Genomic DNA, 20580 nt, shown 5'->3' with positions numbered 1-20580 from the left:
GCTAATAAGAAGCTATTAGCATATATAATTAAATAGAACTTAATTTAAGATAGTAATATAAAGGAATCTTATCTTATAAAAGATTAATAGGTCCTTATTTAGAATGAGTCCCCTTAGAAGTTCTAATATAAATAGTTTAGTCTATATAAGATTAAATAATTATATCTACTTAGTATATACACTATTTTAGAACCTAATAGACATATAGTAGAGAACCTAATTAATAGCTAATAATTAGTAGAAGCTAATTTTAATAGTAAGCTAGAGAAACTATAGATATTAGCTATACTAATATAATAACTATAGAAGGTAGGATTATTACTTTATATATTAATTAAAGTATATAAGATGCTTAAAGAGGTTAAAGAACCCTTATTTATATATAATAAACTTTTAAAAATAACTTAAAAAGATTAGGAATCTGCTAAATATTTAGAAGTATATTTAAAGTAGGTAGAGGAGGGTATCTTAATAAAATAATATACTTAATAAATAAAGATTTAAGAATATATTAATAATATACTAATAAGAACTAGCTATCCTATATACTATCTAAAGGAGTTAACTCTAGGAAGTAACTAGAGTAAAATTAATTTAACTTCTTTAGATAATAAGTTAAATAGGGGAATACTATATAATTTATTAAAGAATAATTAAACCTAATAAGATACTAATAGGAGAGATATAGACTTTAAGGGACTATTTATAATAGTAGTTCTAATTTATTAAGAGTAATTAGAGAAGGATAAGTTATCTAGTATTATAAGAATATTAAGATAGGAGAAAGAAGACCTATTTAAATTAAGTTAAAACTACTTAAGATAGCTAAGTATAAAAGAGACTAATTCTAAAAAGATACTAGTAAAATAATCTAGCTTCTTTAACTTTATTAACTTTATTAATAGAAGCTATACTTAACTATCTTAGTCTTTACCTTAGCCTAAAAATTATTAAGATTATCTTTAATATCCTTCTTAATAGTAGAAGTAACCTTACTCTAAAGAGTTATATTAGGATTATCTAACTCCTCTTTATTCTTATTAAGAGTAGCTTACTTTAAAGCCTCTACCTTAATAAGGACCCTAATCTACTTTTTAAATATCTTTTTAAAATAAATTAGATTATAGTGCGCTGCCTAGAGCTTATATAAATTATTCTAAATATCTCTAGTAATTAGCTAGGGCAGGATATCACTATTAAGAGGATTATTCTTCTAATATTTAATTAAAGTAGATAAAGAATCTATAGATAAAAGATAATACTTTCCCTTATTTATTAAAGGAGTTAGAGATATAATACTTAAAATAGGAGAGTGATTATCCTTTACTATACTTAAAATTAAAGTAATAGAGGGAGTATAAACCACTTTTAGAGTAAGTTTAATAGTAAAAGAACCTTACTCTACTTCCTTATTAGAAATAAAAAGATTATTAGAAGAAGCAGGCTAGGGCTAGGGACTATATCCTATAAAGAATATAAGATTCTCCTATATCTAAGCCTTCTTAATACTAGTTCAGTAGTGTTTAGAACTAGATAAAGAGGTTAAAGTAGATACTATATAATAACTAGACTAATAGAAAGTAGGCTTCTTAGGAGCTTCTTTATTTATAGTAGGAGAGGATACTATAATTATAGGCTTTAATCTCTTAGAAGAGGTAGTTAAAAGAGCTATAGACTTTCTAAAAAATCCCTAACTTAAGGAAATTAGCTAATCCTAAACTAGTTCTCTATTATTAATTACTCTAAGACTACCTTATTATAAAATAGGACTATATATATTAGCTACACCTAATATTAATTAGGAGAAGGAGAGATATATATCTAGTTTAGCATCCTAGAGAGATGCTTTACCTAGGTAGAAAGTATATTATAATTCTTTACTATACTATATATAATTCCTATATGTACTAGTGTATAGTACTTATAATTTATTATTTTTATTAGTAAATTCTAGAGATAAAACACAGGTCTAGAAGGTACCTTAACTATTCTTATATTAACTATAAGATAAATACTCTTTACTATAAACTTAGAGGATTATAGTATCCTAATTATTATATAACTTAATTAGTTTCTATATTTCCTTGCTGTTTTGAGTTGACTAGTTAAGGGGATAGATAGGATCTAAAAGGATTATATATAATTACTATATACTAGTTAAGGACTAACTAATCTTAGCTTTAGTAGTATAAACTACACCTGCTCTATTTATAATATTAACTATAGTAAAATTAATAAGATTAGTATTACTTCCTAATAACTAGAGGAGATAAATATAATAGAGGAATAGAAGAGATTATAAGAGTTCTTTTATCTATATAAAGAGTAATAGGGCTAAGGAATAATATATTAAGGCTTACTCTATAAAATATTATATATAATAAATATAAAAAGTTAAGGGTATTTATACCTAGGCTATATATACTAGTAGTAAATACTTACTTATTTACCTATACTTATTAGTTAATTCTATCTTTATTAATTTAATTATTTATATATATATATAAATAGTAATATTTACTATAATTCTTTATATACTACTTAAAGATTACTAATTACTTAAGTAACTTACTTATTAATATTACTAAGTAAGATAATCTAATTACACCTCTTATATTATAAATAAAGAACACACTCAGCCACTACTATAGTGATTTTAAAATAATAACATAAAGAATAATTTAGTTAATTCTATAGATTAATAATAAAGAAACAATGGTATCCAACACTAGATCTAGAAATTAATATATCTTAGCAATAGTTATATCTATATAGTTAATTTACTAGGTACTAATAAATTTCCCATAATATTAGCTAACTAAGAACTCCATAGACAAAGTTTAATCTAAGCAGGGGAGGATGTGATATTAAATAGTATATATATAACTTCAGAGAAGTCTATTAGACATGCAATGATATCTAGTAATTATTATTACTATTTATATAGTTAGTTAGACCTTACATTCCTTCTTAGCTTAGGTCAAAATATAAAAGAAGACTAGAATCCCTTAAAGTTAATGAGGCATATATAGGGCGGCTGCTGGCCTACCCCCTACCCTCACACTCTTTAAAGACTCCATGTCCTTGATGATGATGAATATTCCAATACTTAAGTAGTAAAGATAGCTAGAGATAGATATTTATCTTATAAATATATTAGTTTACCTATAAGATACTTTATTAATATTTTATCTAGTAAGCTATTTATATTTTTATTCTTACTATTAGTTCTAGAATAGTTTAGAGTTATTATATAATATTTTATCTTAAGAATCTTAAGGTATACTACTATAACTTAGGATAGAAGGTTTAAATTATTATCTAAGAGTAGTTCCTTAAATACTCTATAATTAATAAAGATATCTTTATAGAGAAAATAGGCTAATATATCCTCTTTTATATTAGGTATAGCTTTTGCTATAACCTAATTAGTTATATAATTAATAGCTATAATAATCTATTAATTATTATTTAGTATTATAGATAGATACCTAATAAGATTAATTCCTTAATATTTAAATAGATAAATACCCTTCTTTACTAAGTACTATATAGCTTTATATTTAAGATTTAGTCTTAAAGGCTTTACTATTTAATAATTTAGATAGCTCTTAGTAATATCTTAGATATCTTTTTATATTATAGGCTACTAGGCATGGGTATGAATTACTCTAAGTAAGACTAGATAGACTAGATAGCTAAACTAGTTATAAAGCTATAATATAAAGTTCTTTTAAAAAAGAATTTTAAGATATAGTATTTTAATACCTTTATTAATATAATATAATTAATTAATAGATTATTAGTTAATAAATTCTACTTTAAGTTAAAAGTTTAGTACTAATATCTTAATCTTTATTTTAATATTATTAGATATATTTAGATCCTTACCCTTTAGGAATATGATTATTAATAGATGCTATTCTAGTTTATAGAGATATAATAATATATAAAGGCATTCTTTACTAGTTATCTACTATAACTATATTATAGATAGACTAAAAGTAGGTATTTATGCTTAATTTACTAGAYCTTCTTTAATAAAGTCTAGTTAATAATTTATTATATTAGAGATAACCACCTTAGTTCCCTTATAATACTTAATAACTAGATTATATATTTAAAACTCTTTAATCTAATATATAAGATGTTTTAAATATATCTTTATATAGGTAAGATATTAAAGGCTTTTATAATCTATTATAATTATAATAGATTAATTATTATTAATATAGTAGTCCTATTATTAGAGTACTTTCTTAATTATAAAAAGTTTCTTTTTATATATAGGATAGTTTCTTTTAGTATTATTAAGCTTTTATCTATTAAATACTATAGGATACTACTATCCTCTTTTATCTTATTATAATAATATTATACTAAGAGCCTATTTAGATACATTAGTCTTAATTTAATATAGTAGTAAGGGATTAGTAATCTTAAGAATAGGTATATAAATTATTATATTCTTTAATATTATAAATACTTACTAATATTAAGTATTCTAGACTATAGGTTAAAACTTCTTCTTATAAAGTAAAGTATTTAATTCTTTTAGAAGCTTATAAAAAAAAGCTATAATCTTTATAAACTTATATATAAATTAGTAATAGTATATAGCTAGTCCTAAGAATTATTAAACTTTATAAATATTTATTAATTTTAGCTATATCTTTATAACCTCTATTTTTGCAGGCATTAGTTAAACTAATCTATTACTAATAATATAATTATAAAACTATATTTCTCTCTTAGTAAATATATACTTAGAGAGTTTTATATATAACTGATATTCTTAGAATTAGTTAAATATCTATTAAATATACTTTTAATATTCCTTTTCTAAGTCTAAGAAAATTAAGATATTATTAAGATATACTACTATAAAGTTAAGGTCCTGTATAATGCTATTTATTATTATCTAGAATATTATAGGAGTATTATAAAGTCTAAATAATATTACTAATTACTTAAACTTACTAAATAATATATTAAAAGCCATCTTTAAAATTAATAATTTATCTATTTATAACTACTAATATCCTAAAAGAAGATTAAGCTTTAAAAGATATTTAGCTTAATTTATTTAATCTAGGAGTTCTTAAATTCTTAGTAATAAATAGATATTCTTAATAGTTACCTTATTAAGTAAGTAGTAATTAATATAAAATTATTATTTTCTATCTAGCTTTAGGATAATAAATTAATATTTCTTTACTCTCTTTCTATTCTTAAATAATATATAACTAAGCTTCCTGTTAACCTTTCTAGAGAGTATATTAAAGCTATTTTATAGAGATAAGATTAAGAGAGATTTCCTTATTAATCTTAATTTAAATTCTTAGATTAATAGGATAAATAGTTATATACTTTATTCTATATCCCTTAATAACTATCTATCTAGTAACCTAATTAATATTAGGGTTAAAATATTTTAGTTAATCTTAATCTAAGATAATATTATACTCTATTATTTTAAGGACCTAGAGAGTAATAATATAGTACTAATTACCTAGCTTAAGTAGGATTTAAACTTAATATAATATATATATAAATCTACTATTTAGTAGATAAATCTGCAGTTAGTTAGTTATTTATTAAAACTAAAACTATAAAGAAGGTAATAAATTAGCTATATATTTTAAAATAAATATATAACTAGAGCTATAGTCTAATAGTACTTAGAGGTAGACTACTATCTAAGAAGCTTTAAGTATAGTAGGGAAATAGAGAATATTAGATCTAAGAGTATTTAAATAAGTATTAATACTATAGTCTTCTAGTTCTAAATCTATCTCTATTATATTAGATAGTCTTTTTTATAGTGGCTAATTTTCCTTATTACTATTATTATTAGAATTATTATAATTCTTTAGTAATTTAAGATTATTAAATACTTTATATTTCTTAACTTTAGAAGCCTATAATAGTTAACTAACTAGTACTTTTATATTTAGTAATCTATTATATTTCCTAACTACTTCTTATAATTAGATTATAGCTAGTTTAGTATAGTATAAGCTTAAATATTATAGCCTTTCTATCTATAGTTAAAATAAGCTTAATTAGTTTAATACTATACCTTCTATTTATATATTCCCTTCTTAGCTTAATTAGGGGATGCAGTAATAATATTTAAATTAATATCTATTAGATCTATTTAATAATTATTAATTTCTCTAAAGAATTAAAGCTAAATCTAAGTATATAAGACTACTCCCTACTTATACTTAATAAAATAATAAACTATATTATTAAAAGTAGTTAATTTATTATAATCTTCTACCTAGTAAGTATATAGAACTAGCTTTAAATTAGTAATAAATTTCTAGATTAATATATTATCTAGAATTCTAGATTTAATATATTTAGTAGTCTTAATTAGGGAAATAATATAGGATTATATAGTTTAATTTTTTTAAGTATATCTTTTATACTCTTTCTAATATTTATTTTCTTCTTTAATTTCTTTAAAATAGTCTTAGATCTACTATTTAAAAGTATCTAAGATAGTTATAATAGTTATTAAATTATATTTAATCTTTTATTTATAAGTATTTTACTACTCTTTAGCCTAGCTTATAAAATAATACTTAATTACTATAATCTTTTTAAGTTTAATAGCTTTTTTCTAAGTAAGAGTTTACTTATTATAAAAATATTTATTAATTTATTATAGCTACTTTACTATAGCATTCTTACTATACTTATTATTATATATAGGGATTAGTTTAAGGTTAGAAATCTTCTAATATAGCTTAAGTATATTAGGGATAATAGTAAGGAGAGAATTAGAATTAAAAGTAATAGTTATAGCTTCTATAGTTTTATCTAGATAGATATAATCTAGATAGTTATACTAATCTTAGAGAAGTTTAATTAACTACTTATATAGCTAGATTAATTTAGCCTAGGTATCTTTATTTATACTCTAGGTAGTAAGAGTAAACTATTATTAGAGTTAAAGATATTCTATCTTAAAGCTATTATTATAATTAGTAATCTAGGTTTAAGGGATCTCTATACTAGAAGATCTAGATTTAATATTATTTATTTTATTAAATAAAGAATAATATCTAATTAAGAGTAGAAGTTAGATTTAATAATTATTAATATTAGTTTAAATTTATTAAAATAACTTTAATAACTCCTAATTTATCTTTCTTTAAGGTTAAATTATTAATCCTATATCTATTATTATTTTAAAAGACTCTAATAGCCTATAATATCTATAATTTATAATATTACTATAAGGAAGAGTTAATAAGGATATCCCTATAGTAAATTATTATTATTATAGATATCTAGATTAGTCTAAGAAGGTTAAAAATATATTAATCTAAGATATTTTCTATTAAATTAAAGATAATTAATATAAGGGATTTTATTAAAGTTAATTTATTAATAATATTTCTAAGAGTTAGTAGACTAAGGCTACTATAGTTTAGATTAATCCTTTATAAGGGGTTTTAAACCTTTCTAGAAATTAAGTATTATATATTTACTTAATCTAGATATACTACTAGATAGGATATTTATTATTATTAAGGATATAGAGTCTTTAAAGAGTATAAGGATAGGGGGTAGGCTAGTAGCTATCTTATATATACCTTCTTTACTTTAAGGGATTCTAGCTATCTTTTATATTTTAACCTAAGCTAAAAATAAATATAAGGTCTAACTAACTATATAAATAGTAATATTAGTTACTAGATATCATTGCACCCCTAATATAGCCTGATATGGCTTCCCTGAAGCCATATGCCCACTGTCAATATCACACTATAAATATAATATAAATTCTATAATCTAGGTAAGGGAGATATCTTTCTAAATATTAAGATTATATAAAATTAGATAAAATAGAAGCTTTAGCTTAGCTAATAGGGCTATATTAAAAAGATTATAGCTAGATATTATCTTAATTTAATTAATAGGAAGCCTTACACACCTATAATAAATAATCTTAAGCTATATAATAGAAAGATAACTATTAATAAGATATACTATTACTAATCTAAGATTAGATTAATTCTCTATACTATAGTAATCACTTACTTAGATATTACTAAGATAATATCTAATCTATTAAGATATCTATTAAATCCTAGACTAGCCTATTTTAATAYAGCTAATTATATRCTCTTATATYTTAATACTATAAAGGACTTTATATTAGAATTTAGAGGTAATCTATCTAGGAATATCTTTATAATTACTAGTAATACTACCTATGCAGACTAATTAGATTATAGTAGTAGTAATAGATATCTTATAAAGCTATTTAGTACTATAGTAGATTAGTAAGTAGCTAAGTAATATATAGTTACTATATTAATAACTAAAGCTAAATTACTAGCTATCTTAGAGATAGCTAAGAATATATTCTAATAGAAGTAACTATTTCTAGATATTAGATTTAATCTAGAGTATAAGATATTAATCTTATATAATAATTAGTAAACTATTAGCTTACTATAAAGTAAAGAGCCTATTATCTAAACTAGGCTTTAGTATATTAATATATACTAATACTAGCTATAATAAGAGGTCTAATCAGGCTAGATATTAGTTAATTAGATTAAAATAGCTAATATACTAGCTAATAGCCTTATAAAGATTCTTCCCTGAAATAAGCACTTAGAATTCTATAAGATAGTAGGGCTTATTAGCTAATTAGGAGCTAGAGATTAGGAGCTTTAACCTTATCTTATACTTATAATTTAACTTATCTTATTAATTAAATAGATATAGCTTTAATAGCTATAGAATTAATATTAAATATAGCTTTGCTTAGCAGCTTAGCTAGGGGGGTGTGTTAAATTAAATTATAGCTTACTAAATAGAGAAATTTAGCTATTCCTTTATTTAATCTTTCTATATAGGGATTCAGCTAAGATGATCATGAAATCACCAGAATTCTATGGAATCATGATTACAAATTGATCTTATTGATGCAGAATCATTTTGAATCTAAATACCTTCATTTCTTAAAGCATAAATAGTGCCTTGATAGTCATTTGTTAGAAAGAATCAGACCTTCATTCAATTTCGATCTTACATACAAATTCTTAGTCATTTCGAAACATTACTAGCGTAGTCGAATTCAAAAGGGAACTTCTTTCTGTTGTCGTTTTCTGGGTGGGACCATGTTCCCGTGCGAGGATGGTGAGGGATCAGACAGAGAAGAGGTAAATGACCCAGATCTGCCTTGGCTAGGCGAAGATGGAAGCGGTGCCATAAACAGATTGTTGCCAGGCTCAGGACTTAATTCCATAAATTGCGGGAAGGGCGTCATATCGCTGCCCATTTCACTGGGCAATGTTCATGGTTCTTCGAAACCTCTCTCTCTTGCATTGTCCCCTTCAGCTGTGGTAGTACCCGATAGTCGTCTGCAATGCGACAATAACAGTTGATGGTCTGATGAAATGATCCCAGCTGTCCATTATTGCTTCATTTTCCTATATATAGCATGCCAGCTTGCTTGGTGCTCTGCCCACATCCTATTTTTCTCTAAGGTTGGTTAGATGGAATTCTATAATAGTGTAAGGAAGCTTACTATTATATTATTCTTAATAGTGTACTAGCTAAGAAGATTTATCTCTTACTAATAATTCCTACTCTATATTCTTAAGTAAACCCTTCATTATTAAGTGCTCTTTATATTTTATAGAGTAGAATTTACTATATACTAGTATTAAAATTACTAATATGCTAGCATATCTATAGATTAATTTAAAAATAAGTAATCTGATTCTATACTTAATTCTATAGTATATTAAGTCTTAGTCCTTAAACTAATATATATTAACTTATAAAAAGTCTTTAATATAGCTGTTATGGTTAGTAGATATTACTAGGTCTTATAAGAGCTTAGTAACTCTAGAAGTATTATATATTTCCTTCTCCTACTAATTATACTTAGTAGCTAGGGACCTTTAGCTTAGTCCCTGTTAAAATTTTATACTAAAGCTTAAGCTTAGACTAGAGCTAAGATAAAGATTAATAATATAGGGGTCTTTCTTAGTCTAGTCTAGTAAACCACTCTTATTAATAGGATTATAATTAGAAGATAATAGGTAATTATATATTTTTTTTTAATCTCTTCTTATCCTCTAGATATAGTAGATTAGTAGTAGTTTCACAGCCCCTGACTAGCTATTTCTATTTTATTTAGGAAGAGCATTAGTAGTAATATATAATATTAGTCTATCTAAATAAGAAATAATAAGGCTCCTGCATTCTAAATCTCTAGAAGTAGTATTAGGCTTAGCAAGAAGTTAAGATAAATATAGAGTAGAAGGAAGAGGAGTAGAAGAAGATATTAGTAAAGAACTTCTAGGCTATAGAGATTCTTATTAAATAGCTTAAGCTACTTTAATACTTTACTAAAGGACTTATAGAGCATCCTTAAGTTTACTTTAGTATAGAAGTAACTCTTAAATATTTATAATAGATAAGATATTTAGGATATTAGTCACTTTTAAAATTACTTTAATATAGGATATTTTAAGTGACCTAGGCTAAAAAGATATAGGTAAGATTTAGAGAGAGGAAAAAAAAATAAAGGGTATAGAATAGATTACTTATATCTAGAGATAACTAATCTCTATAGTATTTATTAGGGCTCTATATAATAAATCCTATATAAGATCCCTATCCTTCTAGTACATTTTCTAAAAATATGCCAGGAGGACAGGGGTCTTATATAGGATTTAGGTATTTAGCTAAGAATAAGGCTAATAATAGCAGTTATATGCACCCTTAGTACTAATTTATAGTCTATAAAAAATATATATTATAGCAGGTGCTGCTCTGGGCCTGGTTTATTTATAAAGCTAGACTTAGAGGCTCTAGAACCTTTAGTCCTATAGCTAAAGTTAGCTTTATATAATACCTATACCACCCCTAAGGCACCCCCTTTACTGTATTTAAAGGAAGCAGAATTGGGCACTTAAACCTAGATATATATATATAATTTATAATAGCTATAGATTAGTTTGGTTCACTATAGCTATTTAGTAGTATTCTTATTATCTAGAAACATTATATTACTAAGCTTTCTATGCTAGCCTAATTTGAGCATGCATAACTATGAAAGAATGAAATATAGTATATTCCTTCTTCTACTCTCTAGTTCTTACTTTTTAACTAGGTAAAGTGGACACCTAAGGACTGTATTTTATTATTATTTTAGCCTTCAGATGAAGGGTATGTAGATGAGAATCCACTAGTAAGTAGTGACTAGAATTTATCTATTCTAATAGAATGGTTGTAACATATACTAATTCTTAAAGGAAATACATAATTAACTCTATCTTTGTTAGATTGATATCCATAGAGCTATAATATTATAAATAGAAATGTTTCCCTACAGTATCCTTGAAGAGTGGCTAGAAGATCATAGTTTAAATATAAATATTAACCTATAATGTCTATATCTCTAGAACCAGATTACTTCAACTCTACACCCCCTCTTGAATATTTCTCTAGCACGCCATTATTATGCACTAGTAAGAACTTGCTATGTAGTATACTTTTAAATAGGACTAATATTTTAAAGTAAAAATAGATAGTAATCTAATACTAATACTAGATATACCATATCTTCTTAAAATAGAAAGCTTTAAGGAGTATATATTAATAATATAGGACTTATAGTCTATTTTAATTATATTCTAAGTTAAATATTTAGATAGCTTAGAAGGTCTAGTTTTTGGAGGCCTAGATATCCCTAGGAAGCTGCTGGCTGGGATGGATCAGCAGAGGTTATATAATAAGATAGAGGCTATAAAAAACCTTATCTAAGAGGAGTATTAGATTAAATAGCTTAAAAGATATAGAGTTAAAAGGCAAAATATATTGCAGCTAAGTAGTTATAAGGAACTTAAATACAGTTAAGGTTTATACTACTATAGATACCAGCTTAGATGCACTAAAAATAGATTAATTAGTGCTTTATAGACAGTCTAATTTATATTATAAGTTATGAATTAATAGTGGGTGTTCTTGCCAGTATAATCTATTAAAAAAAGCAAAATCTCTAAAGATAATTAGGTCTTAACTATCACCCCTTTGAGGTAGATGCATCTCTATAACTACTTTATGATTACCTAGGTCTTCTAAAGTACATAAAATCAGCTTCCCTATATTTACTAGCTTCCTAAAAGCACTTAATCATAGCAAAGAATATTATAACTCTAGAAGACTCTCTACTTGTGTGGGATAATCTAAGTTCTTCCCTTAATATGCTCTTATCTTTTTATTTATGCAGTATTATTATATACTATAGGATCATGATCTATTCCCTCTTTTGGCATGCCATTAGGCATCTTTTCTTGCAGTATTAGGTATGTCCTTAGATATATCCATAGCTTAATGCTTATTCTAACAGGGCAGTGACTTAAATATAGCTATAATTAGTTCTACTAGTGCCTTATTAATAGACCTAAGCTAGGTATAGGTAGGTACTGTATTTGATACTGCCTTTTCCTAAAATAAGCTAAACCTAATAGACCTGGTGTATATAATACTGTAAGTTCTAAGAAGCTAGGCGCCCCACCTTCTTCATTAGGTTGATGCTAGAATATTAATCCTTTTTGTTTCTGTGCTCTTTTCATAGCTAGGAATCTCATTAATGTTGGCTATTTAAGAGCCTCAGTATCTCCCTTTCTAGGTTTTTCTAATACTATGCACCAAAATCCTCTGTTATATGCCTTCTCTAAGCAGCAGAACAGTATCAAGACATGATACCTATTACTTGATTGATAAGCATTTCCTATCCGTTGTCCCAGGCCGTATGTTTGAATCTTACAGAGGTGGAGAGCTTGCGCGCTAACTAGTATGATAGGCCTTCTGAGCGCAGCTATGTGTTGGAACCAATGGTACACCTACCGCAACTGTGGTAACAAGAAAGTGTTTGGGCGTCGGTTCTGTGTCGAACCTGACTGTAGCAAGAACAAGGAGAGAAACCAAGTCCTTGGACAAGATTGCAATGACTGTGATATCTGTAAAAATTGAAAGAGCCATAGTTCAACCAAGCTTGATTCTGCTAAAAAGGGGAATATGAGGAAAGGGGAATGAGAGTCTAATTAGTAATTTAGTATATTTAGATATAAAGACCTAAATACTAATCCTATTTAGGGAATCTAATTAGTTAATCTATAATACTATGGCTATTTCCCTAGCAGGTAGCTGAGCACTAGATATAAGTGGATGCTATATATTAGTATTAATATATATATGGAATAGAACCCATCTAGGTGGATGCTGAAGCAAAGAGAAAGAAACTATAAGTTTTATAAATAATAGTAGAATCCTGGAAGCTCCTACCTGTTAGCATTAAAGAGATACTCTCTAGATATAGAATAGGTGTGATGAAGAATTAAAATAATGCCTAGCTAAGTATCACCTATTTAACACCATATTCCTTAAAGAATATGATATATAGCTACTATCACCTACAAACAGCATGTCTAAGCAGATCAAGCACTAGCAGTAGTTACTTCCTATAGAGGAAGAGGATGTGCACACTACTGCTTTAAAATATTTACTAGGAGAGCCTTGAATTATTCCTGCTTATCTCCTTTAAGGAATGGGTGTAGGAGGCAATAGGAATACCTTTAACTACTATTTAGCTCTTTTAAGATAAATTCTAGTTTCTTAGTTAGATTATATTCTCCTACCTCTGATCTAGACCTAAAGCAGGCCTATAATACCTAGAAGTAATAGTATAGCATTCTTAGAGATTCTACTATCTTCTAATATACTAATTATTAAAGAATATAGATTAGGTTAATCTATTTACTAGAGCTGTAATCTAGAATGTTTATAAGTATATCTATTCTAGATAGTATTCTAAGTATAATTTAGTACTTAATTTCTAATTTATAACTAAGCCCTTATAAACCCTCCTCTACTAGCCTTCACTAGTATAATATATATTATAGTAACTTAATATTCTGGAAGTTTGCTTTAAAAACTGGTACTATTATTCTAATAAGTGGCTAGGACTATTTAATATTAAGATATCTTTTCTTAAAGATATAATCTATAAATTACCTAAATTTTTAGCACTATAGATATTAAAAGAGGATCATCTCTAATTTTAAGAAATTAAGAGTTATCCTCTAGGGGTATTAAATAATAGTAAGCTCTTTTATTCTATAAAATCCTAGTAGATCTATTACTATCATGTAGTTCAAGAATGTATAACTACTAGAGATAAAGTTAAATTAAAGCTTATAAAGCTTATAAAGGTAAGTTAAATAGATCCTTAAGCTAGATTTATACTAACTAAATTAAGAAGGTGCTTAATAAAATACATAATTACTACTTAATAATAGCTACTCTATGAGGTCTTATATTAGGTTATTTTTATTTAGAGAAGCTAGATAGTCTCTATAAAATAATTAATCTATATAATAACTACTAAGGATATAGGAATATAATACTTAATAGTAGATTAGCCCTTTACTTCCTTATTCTAATAGAGTAAGATATATAGTTATATAGGGATTTATCTATGCTAGTACTGATTTTAGGTACTTCTAAAGCTTACTTAGTAGCTCAGGCTTTTATTACAAGCTATTTTAAGTAAGTTAATATAAAAGGAGTACTTTCTATTAATAGGTTCTTTTAGTTATAAGTAATCATAACTATTACTATATTCCTTCTTTCTAGCTCCTCTTGCACTAATAACATGATAACAGACACACTCTCTACAGAGGCGAAAAGAGGTATCTATAACAGATCATTATATTGGACACTACATGATAGATAGGAGAGTGGTGAAGGAAGGAAAAGGAAAGCTAAAAAATATCACTTAATAGAGGAGATGAAGTGAAAAGGAAGTCTCCTGTAATCAATTAAGGAAGGAAATTTTCTGCAGCGGTTGCTAGAAAACCCCAGAGCAGGATGACCAATGGTCATGCCTGTCAACATAGCATACTATTGCAGAAGAGGAAGATCAGGGGAAGCATTTGGTTGGTTGTTTGCTAGAGAACAAGAGAGAAAAAGAGATCCTGGAGAAGATCTCCTGCGGTCAGCTAAGAAACATGTGGCTCTCTCAACGTGCAATCTTCTGAATACGATCTGTGAGTTGGACACTGCTAGCTCCCCTGCCCTTGCAAACAAAAGGTTGCGACTTACGCTGAGTCAAAAGACCAATAATGCGAGGGTAGAGCATCACATATACAGCGAACTCGGAGTGGCGGTATGGGTGAGAACAAACTCTGGACTTCAGGCTATAAATCATCCAGCTCCCCTTCCATCTTCCAATCTCAAATTCACACATTAAGTGCCGACTTTGGCTAGAGAACAATGACCAACTCAACTGCTACCATGCCTGAGATGCTGCCAGCAGCTCTTGAGTCGTTTTTTCCGGGCTTTTCTCTCATTTCCCGGATTCTTTCCTTCTACCTTCACATTGATCTATCCTCATACTCGGTTTACCTCATCCTACTTACCGTTTTACCTCCATTCTTCGGTTTTGTCCTTCCTCGGTTTTTCGACAACCTCCAACAAGTGCTCCTTTGCTTTACCGCGTCCATCGAGATTCCATACCAAGACAGACTACATACCCAGTTTATACGATGGATGTCAACGAATGATTCATTGAGGCGAAGCTCGCGTTGCATTGCCCGAGAAAAAGTTGTCATCACACCCCCCTGGCAATATGAGGAAGACGACGAGGAGGAAAACGAAGATCTCGAAGACCAAGCCTATTTCGAATCGGACAGGGGGGCTTTCTGGCTCTCTCTAAGGAGAAACATAAAGCCAATTCGTTTTACCCCCAGCCAGAGGAAACTTCATTTCTTCCAATATCAAAGATGTATCTTGGCTGTCTATCGCGATCCAGAGGAGTATCACAATAACGTCTGGTTTACGAATGCAGAAGTCATCAGAGTTTACTCCTTTTTCTGGAGCAAAAAGGTACTGCTCAGTCTCTTACAAGAGGTACAGCAAGTCTCAATCGACCGGAAGAAGGAGCGAATTACGATTCATCGCGGCTTCATTCGAAAGGGCACGAGCAGTTGGGTTCCGACTACTTCCAAGGTTCCTCGCCCACTAGCGACATTAGTCTTGCCTCGACAGATCAAGGAACAATTTCTGGAGGATATCGAGACTTTCTTGAGCTCCCAAAACAAAGACTGGTACCAGTCTCGTGGCATTCCATACCGCCGAGGTTACCTTCTCTATGGTCCCCCGGGAACAGGGAAGTCAAGCATGTGCTTCGCAATCGCTGGGCGCCTTTGGCTTGATATCTATACTATCAGCCTGAACTCCCGGAAGCTCGATGAGGATGGTTTGGCTAGCCTCTTCCAAGGTCTTCCGAAACGTTGTATAGTTCTTCTCGAGGACGTGGACACTGCCGGACTCCGCGAGGCGGGTAACTTGTCGCAAGCACCGGCCAATGCTGATGGGCCGGAGAAATCGTTTGAAGACAAGGAGCCCGATGGCGGTGGTATCTCTTTGTCAGCCCTTCTGAATGTTCTTGATGGTGTTGGGGCACATGAAGGCCGCATTCTCATCATGACAACCAACCACCTGGAAAAACTTGATGCGGCCTTAACTCGACCTGGTCGTGTGGACAAAATGTACTACTTGGGCTTTGCGGATACGCCGAGCATCAAGCAGCTCTTCAGCGTGTTCTATGCAGCAACAATCGACGAGGGGTCCACATGTGACCCTTCGAATGAGACTGGCAACGGACCAGCGAATCAGTCGGCAAGGGAGAATCACATCTTATCCGAAAAGTTTGCACACATAGTTTCTTCCGGGCAGTTTACCGCGGCGGAGGTTATTAACTATCTGATGGATTTCAAAGACGATCCTGAAGCGGCAGTTGAAAAAGCCAACGACTGGGTCATGTACAAGAAGGAAGCGGTTATGCCCCGAGACTAATCAACGGTGAACGGCACGGGGCCTACCTTGGCATTCTCGCTGGTATATCATCCTAACCAAGTTGTGGCGGCCTACCTGGACTTCAGATAAGAAAGATATCGGGATTCTCACTGATGTACCTAAGTTCAGCTATTCGTAATCAGTCCTAGAGTGTTTCTCAATTGCTTTTTCTCGGTTTCGTGCTCTACCATTGAGGTACTATTGGTATTGATCGGGGTCACCGGGCTTCGGACTAAGGGCAGGTTGCTTGCTAACGTAGGGAGAGGACTTCATGTATAAGAATGTATTGGAACCAGTACTAGTCCGAGATTGTCTCAAGCCAGGTTGTTGCAAATCTGTGTACGAAAGCCAAGCACTTGAGCAGGACTGCGGTCATTGCACTACCTGTGAAAACCGGCGGAGGAGATATCTGAACATGGATACTCATACTAAGGGACCAGGAGAGCTAGAGGGGATTCAATGGCTCAAACTACTTCGCGATCGCCTCTCCCTTTTAAAACGTATATAATTAGCTACGCTGTCTTTGCCGGAACCCTCAGCATATTCGATGACGACAAGATATATCATGACACAAGAACGCTGGCTGCCCGCATCCAACGATCAAGGTTCTTTTGTTGATATACTTCCATCTTTTTGTTTATACGCAATCATTATCTACTACGTGATCGTTATTTGTGCTCTCTTTTGCCATGCCACTAGGCGTGCCTTTCTTCGAAGCTTTCAGGTATATTCCCAGAGACATTCATAGTACAACGCTTATTGTGTCCGGACAGTGACTTGAAGTACATCAACTAGCCATGATTGGTTCTTCTAGTGGCTCAGTTAACCTACAGTAGGTACTATGTGTGATTGACTGCCAATTTCTGAAATATGCTAAAGCTAATAGGCGTGGTGGATACGATACCACTGGTATCAAAAAGCCAGGCGCCCCATGTCCTCCGCCAAAATAATGCACGCTCCGTTTGCTGTGTCTCCTTTTTTTTTCTCCACAACGCCCAGCGTTTTGTGATTTGCCTTCTTCACCTCTCTGAATAGCTTTAGTCAATACAGAGATTTCTCTCCTTCTGGAAAAGCAGTTATTCTCGTATATTTTAACAGCTCTAGATTATGTCATCCATCAATAGCATTGTTGCTGGTATAGTACATTATTCTGTTCAGTGTAGCAGAGGATGCCAACGCGCATAGGGCCTAAAGATGGGTTCACAGAGAACTCAGAAGCATACTTAGGCATTTTGGCATGTAGCTAGTATTTAGTGATAATGAGGACTGAGATCAATTTGTTAGTCGGATACAGTCATCTTAGGTATCTTTGCCCTAACAAGACCCTCTGCCGACCTGCCCAATTTGCCCGAATCTCGAAGCGCTATGGCGTACACAGTTACCCGCTCTATTAAGTGATCTACGAAGCAGGCGATCCATAAGTCTTAATAGGTCTCCACTCGGACCCCGGTCCTGCTAGACCCTCCAGTCTTCCGCCTGACTCGCTAGTTTGCGACACCAAAACGGATCCTAGGATCTTGAAGCTTGATTGCTGTGTCTCTTTTGTATAGTCAGCTACATGCACGAAGCCCTATTAAGAAGCCTTGAGATCATCGCTACTTCGAACTCTCGAGGTTGTAAACCGTATTTCTTTATAAGCAAGGTTTTCAGCCCTCGTCTTAGAGCTCTGCTCCCTATTTAATCAGACATAATTCCTCCAGCTTCACATCCATGGCATCTCTGCGTCAACTCAATAGCGCGAGGAAACGACAACGAATGTTTCCACGCTCGTCTCGGTCTAGAACACGAATGCGAGCACCACGAACCTTGCGCTTTTCCCGATTATCTGTGAAAACGAAGTTCAACAGGCCGTGCACCCAAAAACTGCGGAAGACTGTCGGCTCCGAGAGACCTAGAGAAGCAGTATCCGGTCATACTCATTGTCCGCGCTCACAGTCACCTATGTCACGCCTTCGTCGCCCTCCTCGACGTCCTCGACGTTTCCTCCAGTACAACGCGCATGCATCGTGGGACGCAATGAAGGCACTACTCGACAATAATCGCCTCTCCTTATATGACTTGATCGCCATCCACGAACCGTGTGGAAAGAGCTCCTTCCTGCTCCCACGGTTCCCTGATCGTGTCAATGAACAATTTGATCGCATATGGGCCGGTACCGGACCACGCGATGAACCGAACATTTGCATTTACGTTCGGAAGTCCCTGAATTGGGGTCTTCTTATCTGTACGAAGAATGTGGTATCGATTTATTTTGTCGGGCCCGTGGCAGATTATCCGTCCCAGAGAGTCGCCTACTTTATTCACAACGTGTACGATGCTCCACCTTCAGCAAACGGGTACCCCGAGTCTACACTCCGAAAAGCGTTCGATCGGGCGAATGAGATGTGTTTCGAGGTGAAACATCATTTCGTCTTCGGCAGTTTCCACCCTTGTGGACTGGCTTGCGATGGCCAATGCTCAAACCCCAAGTTCCCAGGGCTTCAGCATACACTCGATAAGAGAGGGTGTCCCTGTGTCGGATGATCATTGTATTCTCTTCCATTCCATCCCGTTCCGTTCAGTTCCGTTCTGTTCAATTATCGGCGGCCAAGGGTCATTTTTCCGGATCTTAGTATCTGCTCAAATAAGTCTGCTGAATAAGAAACACATTAGATAACTAAGTTAACTAATGCTCTGTTAAAACAACCCCAGCTCTTGCTATCATCTTCAATGATGAGGAACGCTAAAAAAACAGTAATGGCATGCAGAGAATTTGCTGCCCAACATGGCAGCTCATGTGAGAGGGGTAGTTCTAACCCCACATGATTTTCTTTCAGCGATGTACCCAACGACCAATTTATTGATGATTCTAACTATGGTGATTGAAGCAAGTATATCCAAATTCTCTGCAACTAAATTACTTACTGACCGATGCCTTTTTTTTAAGTCATACATCACATTGTCAAAGGAGTCATTTTCCCAGATTTGCCATGCGTCATATCATCTTAACAATGCCTACAGACAAGTTCCATTAGAAAATAAGTATAAACTCTGATGATTATGCTGAGTTACTGGATAAGGCTAAGAAGGTCTGCTTAATCTATCTACTCTGCTCAAATATTCCTGCTGATTTTAGCTAAATATAGTTAGATACCAGACTCTAGGAATTATAAGTTGAGATTAATAATAGTTAGATAGCATATATAGTAAGGATGATTAAAGAATATATAACTAATTAATTAATTATCTTTTATCTATTAAGAGATAAAAGGCTACTTAGGTATATAAAAGTATATAGAGCTAGGAGCACTATAAAGCTCTAGGATAAATCTAATATAGATAGAATATTTATTAGTAAAATTCCTAAGGGATATCTATTTAAAGTAATATTAGTAGAGATTAAGCTAATTATATTTAAGGGGGCCTAGAGTTAAATATTACTAGTATCCTATACTTATAGCTTGCTTTAAGTGCCTTAGTATAAGGGATTAATAGAATAAGTAATATAATATAGTCTTATATAGGGATAGTAAGTATAGCTAAGTAAGGGTAAGAGATTAATAATTCCTTATATAACTAGTAGAAATCATCTAAAATAGCAGGAGGCATAAGAAAGGCTATTTTAATAGGCTGCTAGGCCCTAGAAAATTTTATAGCACTCTTATCTCTCCCTTTATTATACTCTTATTAAGATTT

General features: G+C 30.8%; 2 protein-coding genes across 2 annotated transcripts; both read left to right on the top strand.

Annotated features, from left to right (window-relative positions):
- Positions 1 to 15342: 15342 nt before the first annotated feature.
- Positions 15343 to 16905, top strand: Aspvir_008499 (BCS1 and AAA domain-containing protein; the record flags this gene model as incomplete). Its single annotated transcript, XM_043271667.1, has 1 exon — positions 15343 to 16905. The coding sequence occupies one exon, from the start codon at positions 15343 to 15345 to the stop codon at positions 16903 to 16905; it is 1563 nt and encodes a 520-aa protein (XP_043127602.1).
- Positions 16906 to 18846: 1941 nt separating this feature from the next.
- On the top strand, positions 18847 to 19428 carry Aspvir_008498 (uncharacterized protein; the record flags this gene model as incomplete). The annotated part of the gene is made up of 1 exon (XM_043271666.1): positions 18847 to 19428. The coding sequence occupies one exon, from the start codon at positions 18847 to 18849 to the stop codon at positions 19426 to 19428; it is 582 nt and encodes a 193-aa protein (XP_043127601.1).
- Between the last annotated feature and the right edge of the window lie 1152 nt (positions 19429 to 20580).

Source organism: Aspergillus viridinutans (genome assembly GCF_018404265.1).
Source record: "Aspergillus viridinutans IFM 47045 DNA, scaffold_7, whole genome shotgun sequence".
Classification (NCBI taxonomy): Eukaryota; Fungi; Ascomycota; class Eurotiomycetes; order Eurotiales; family Aspergillaceae; genus Aspergillus; species Aspergillus viridinutans.
This window is presented reverse-complemented; position numbering and strand designations above follow the sequence as displayed.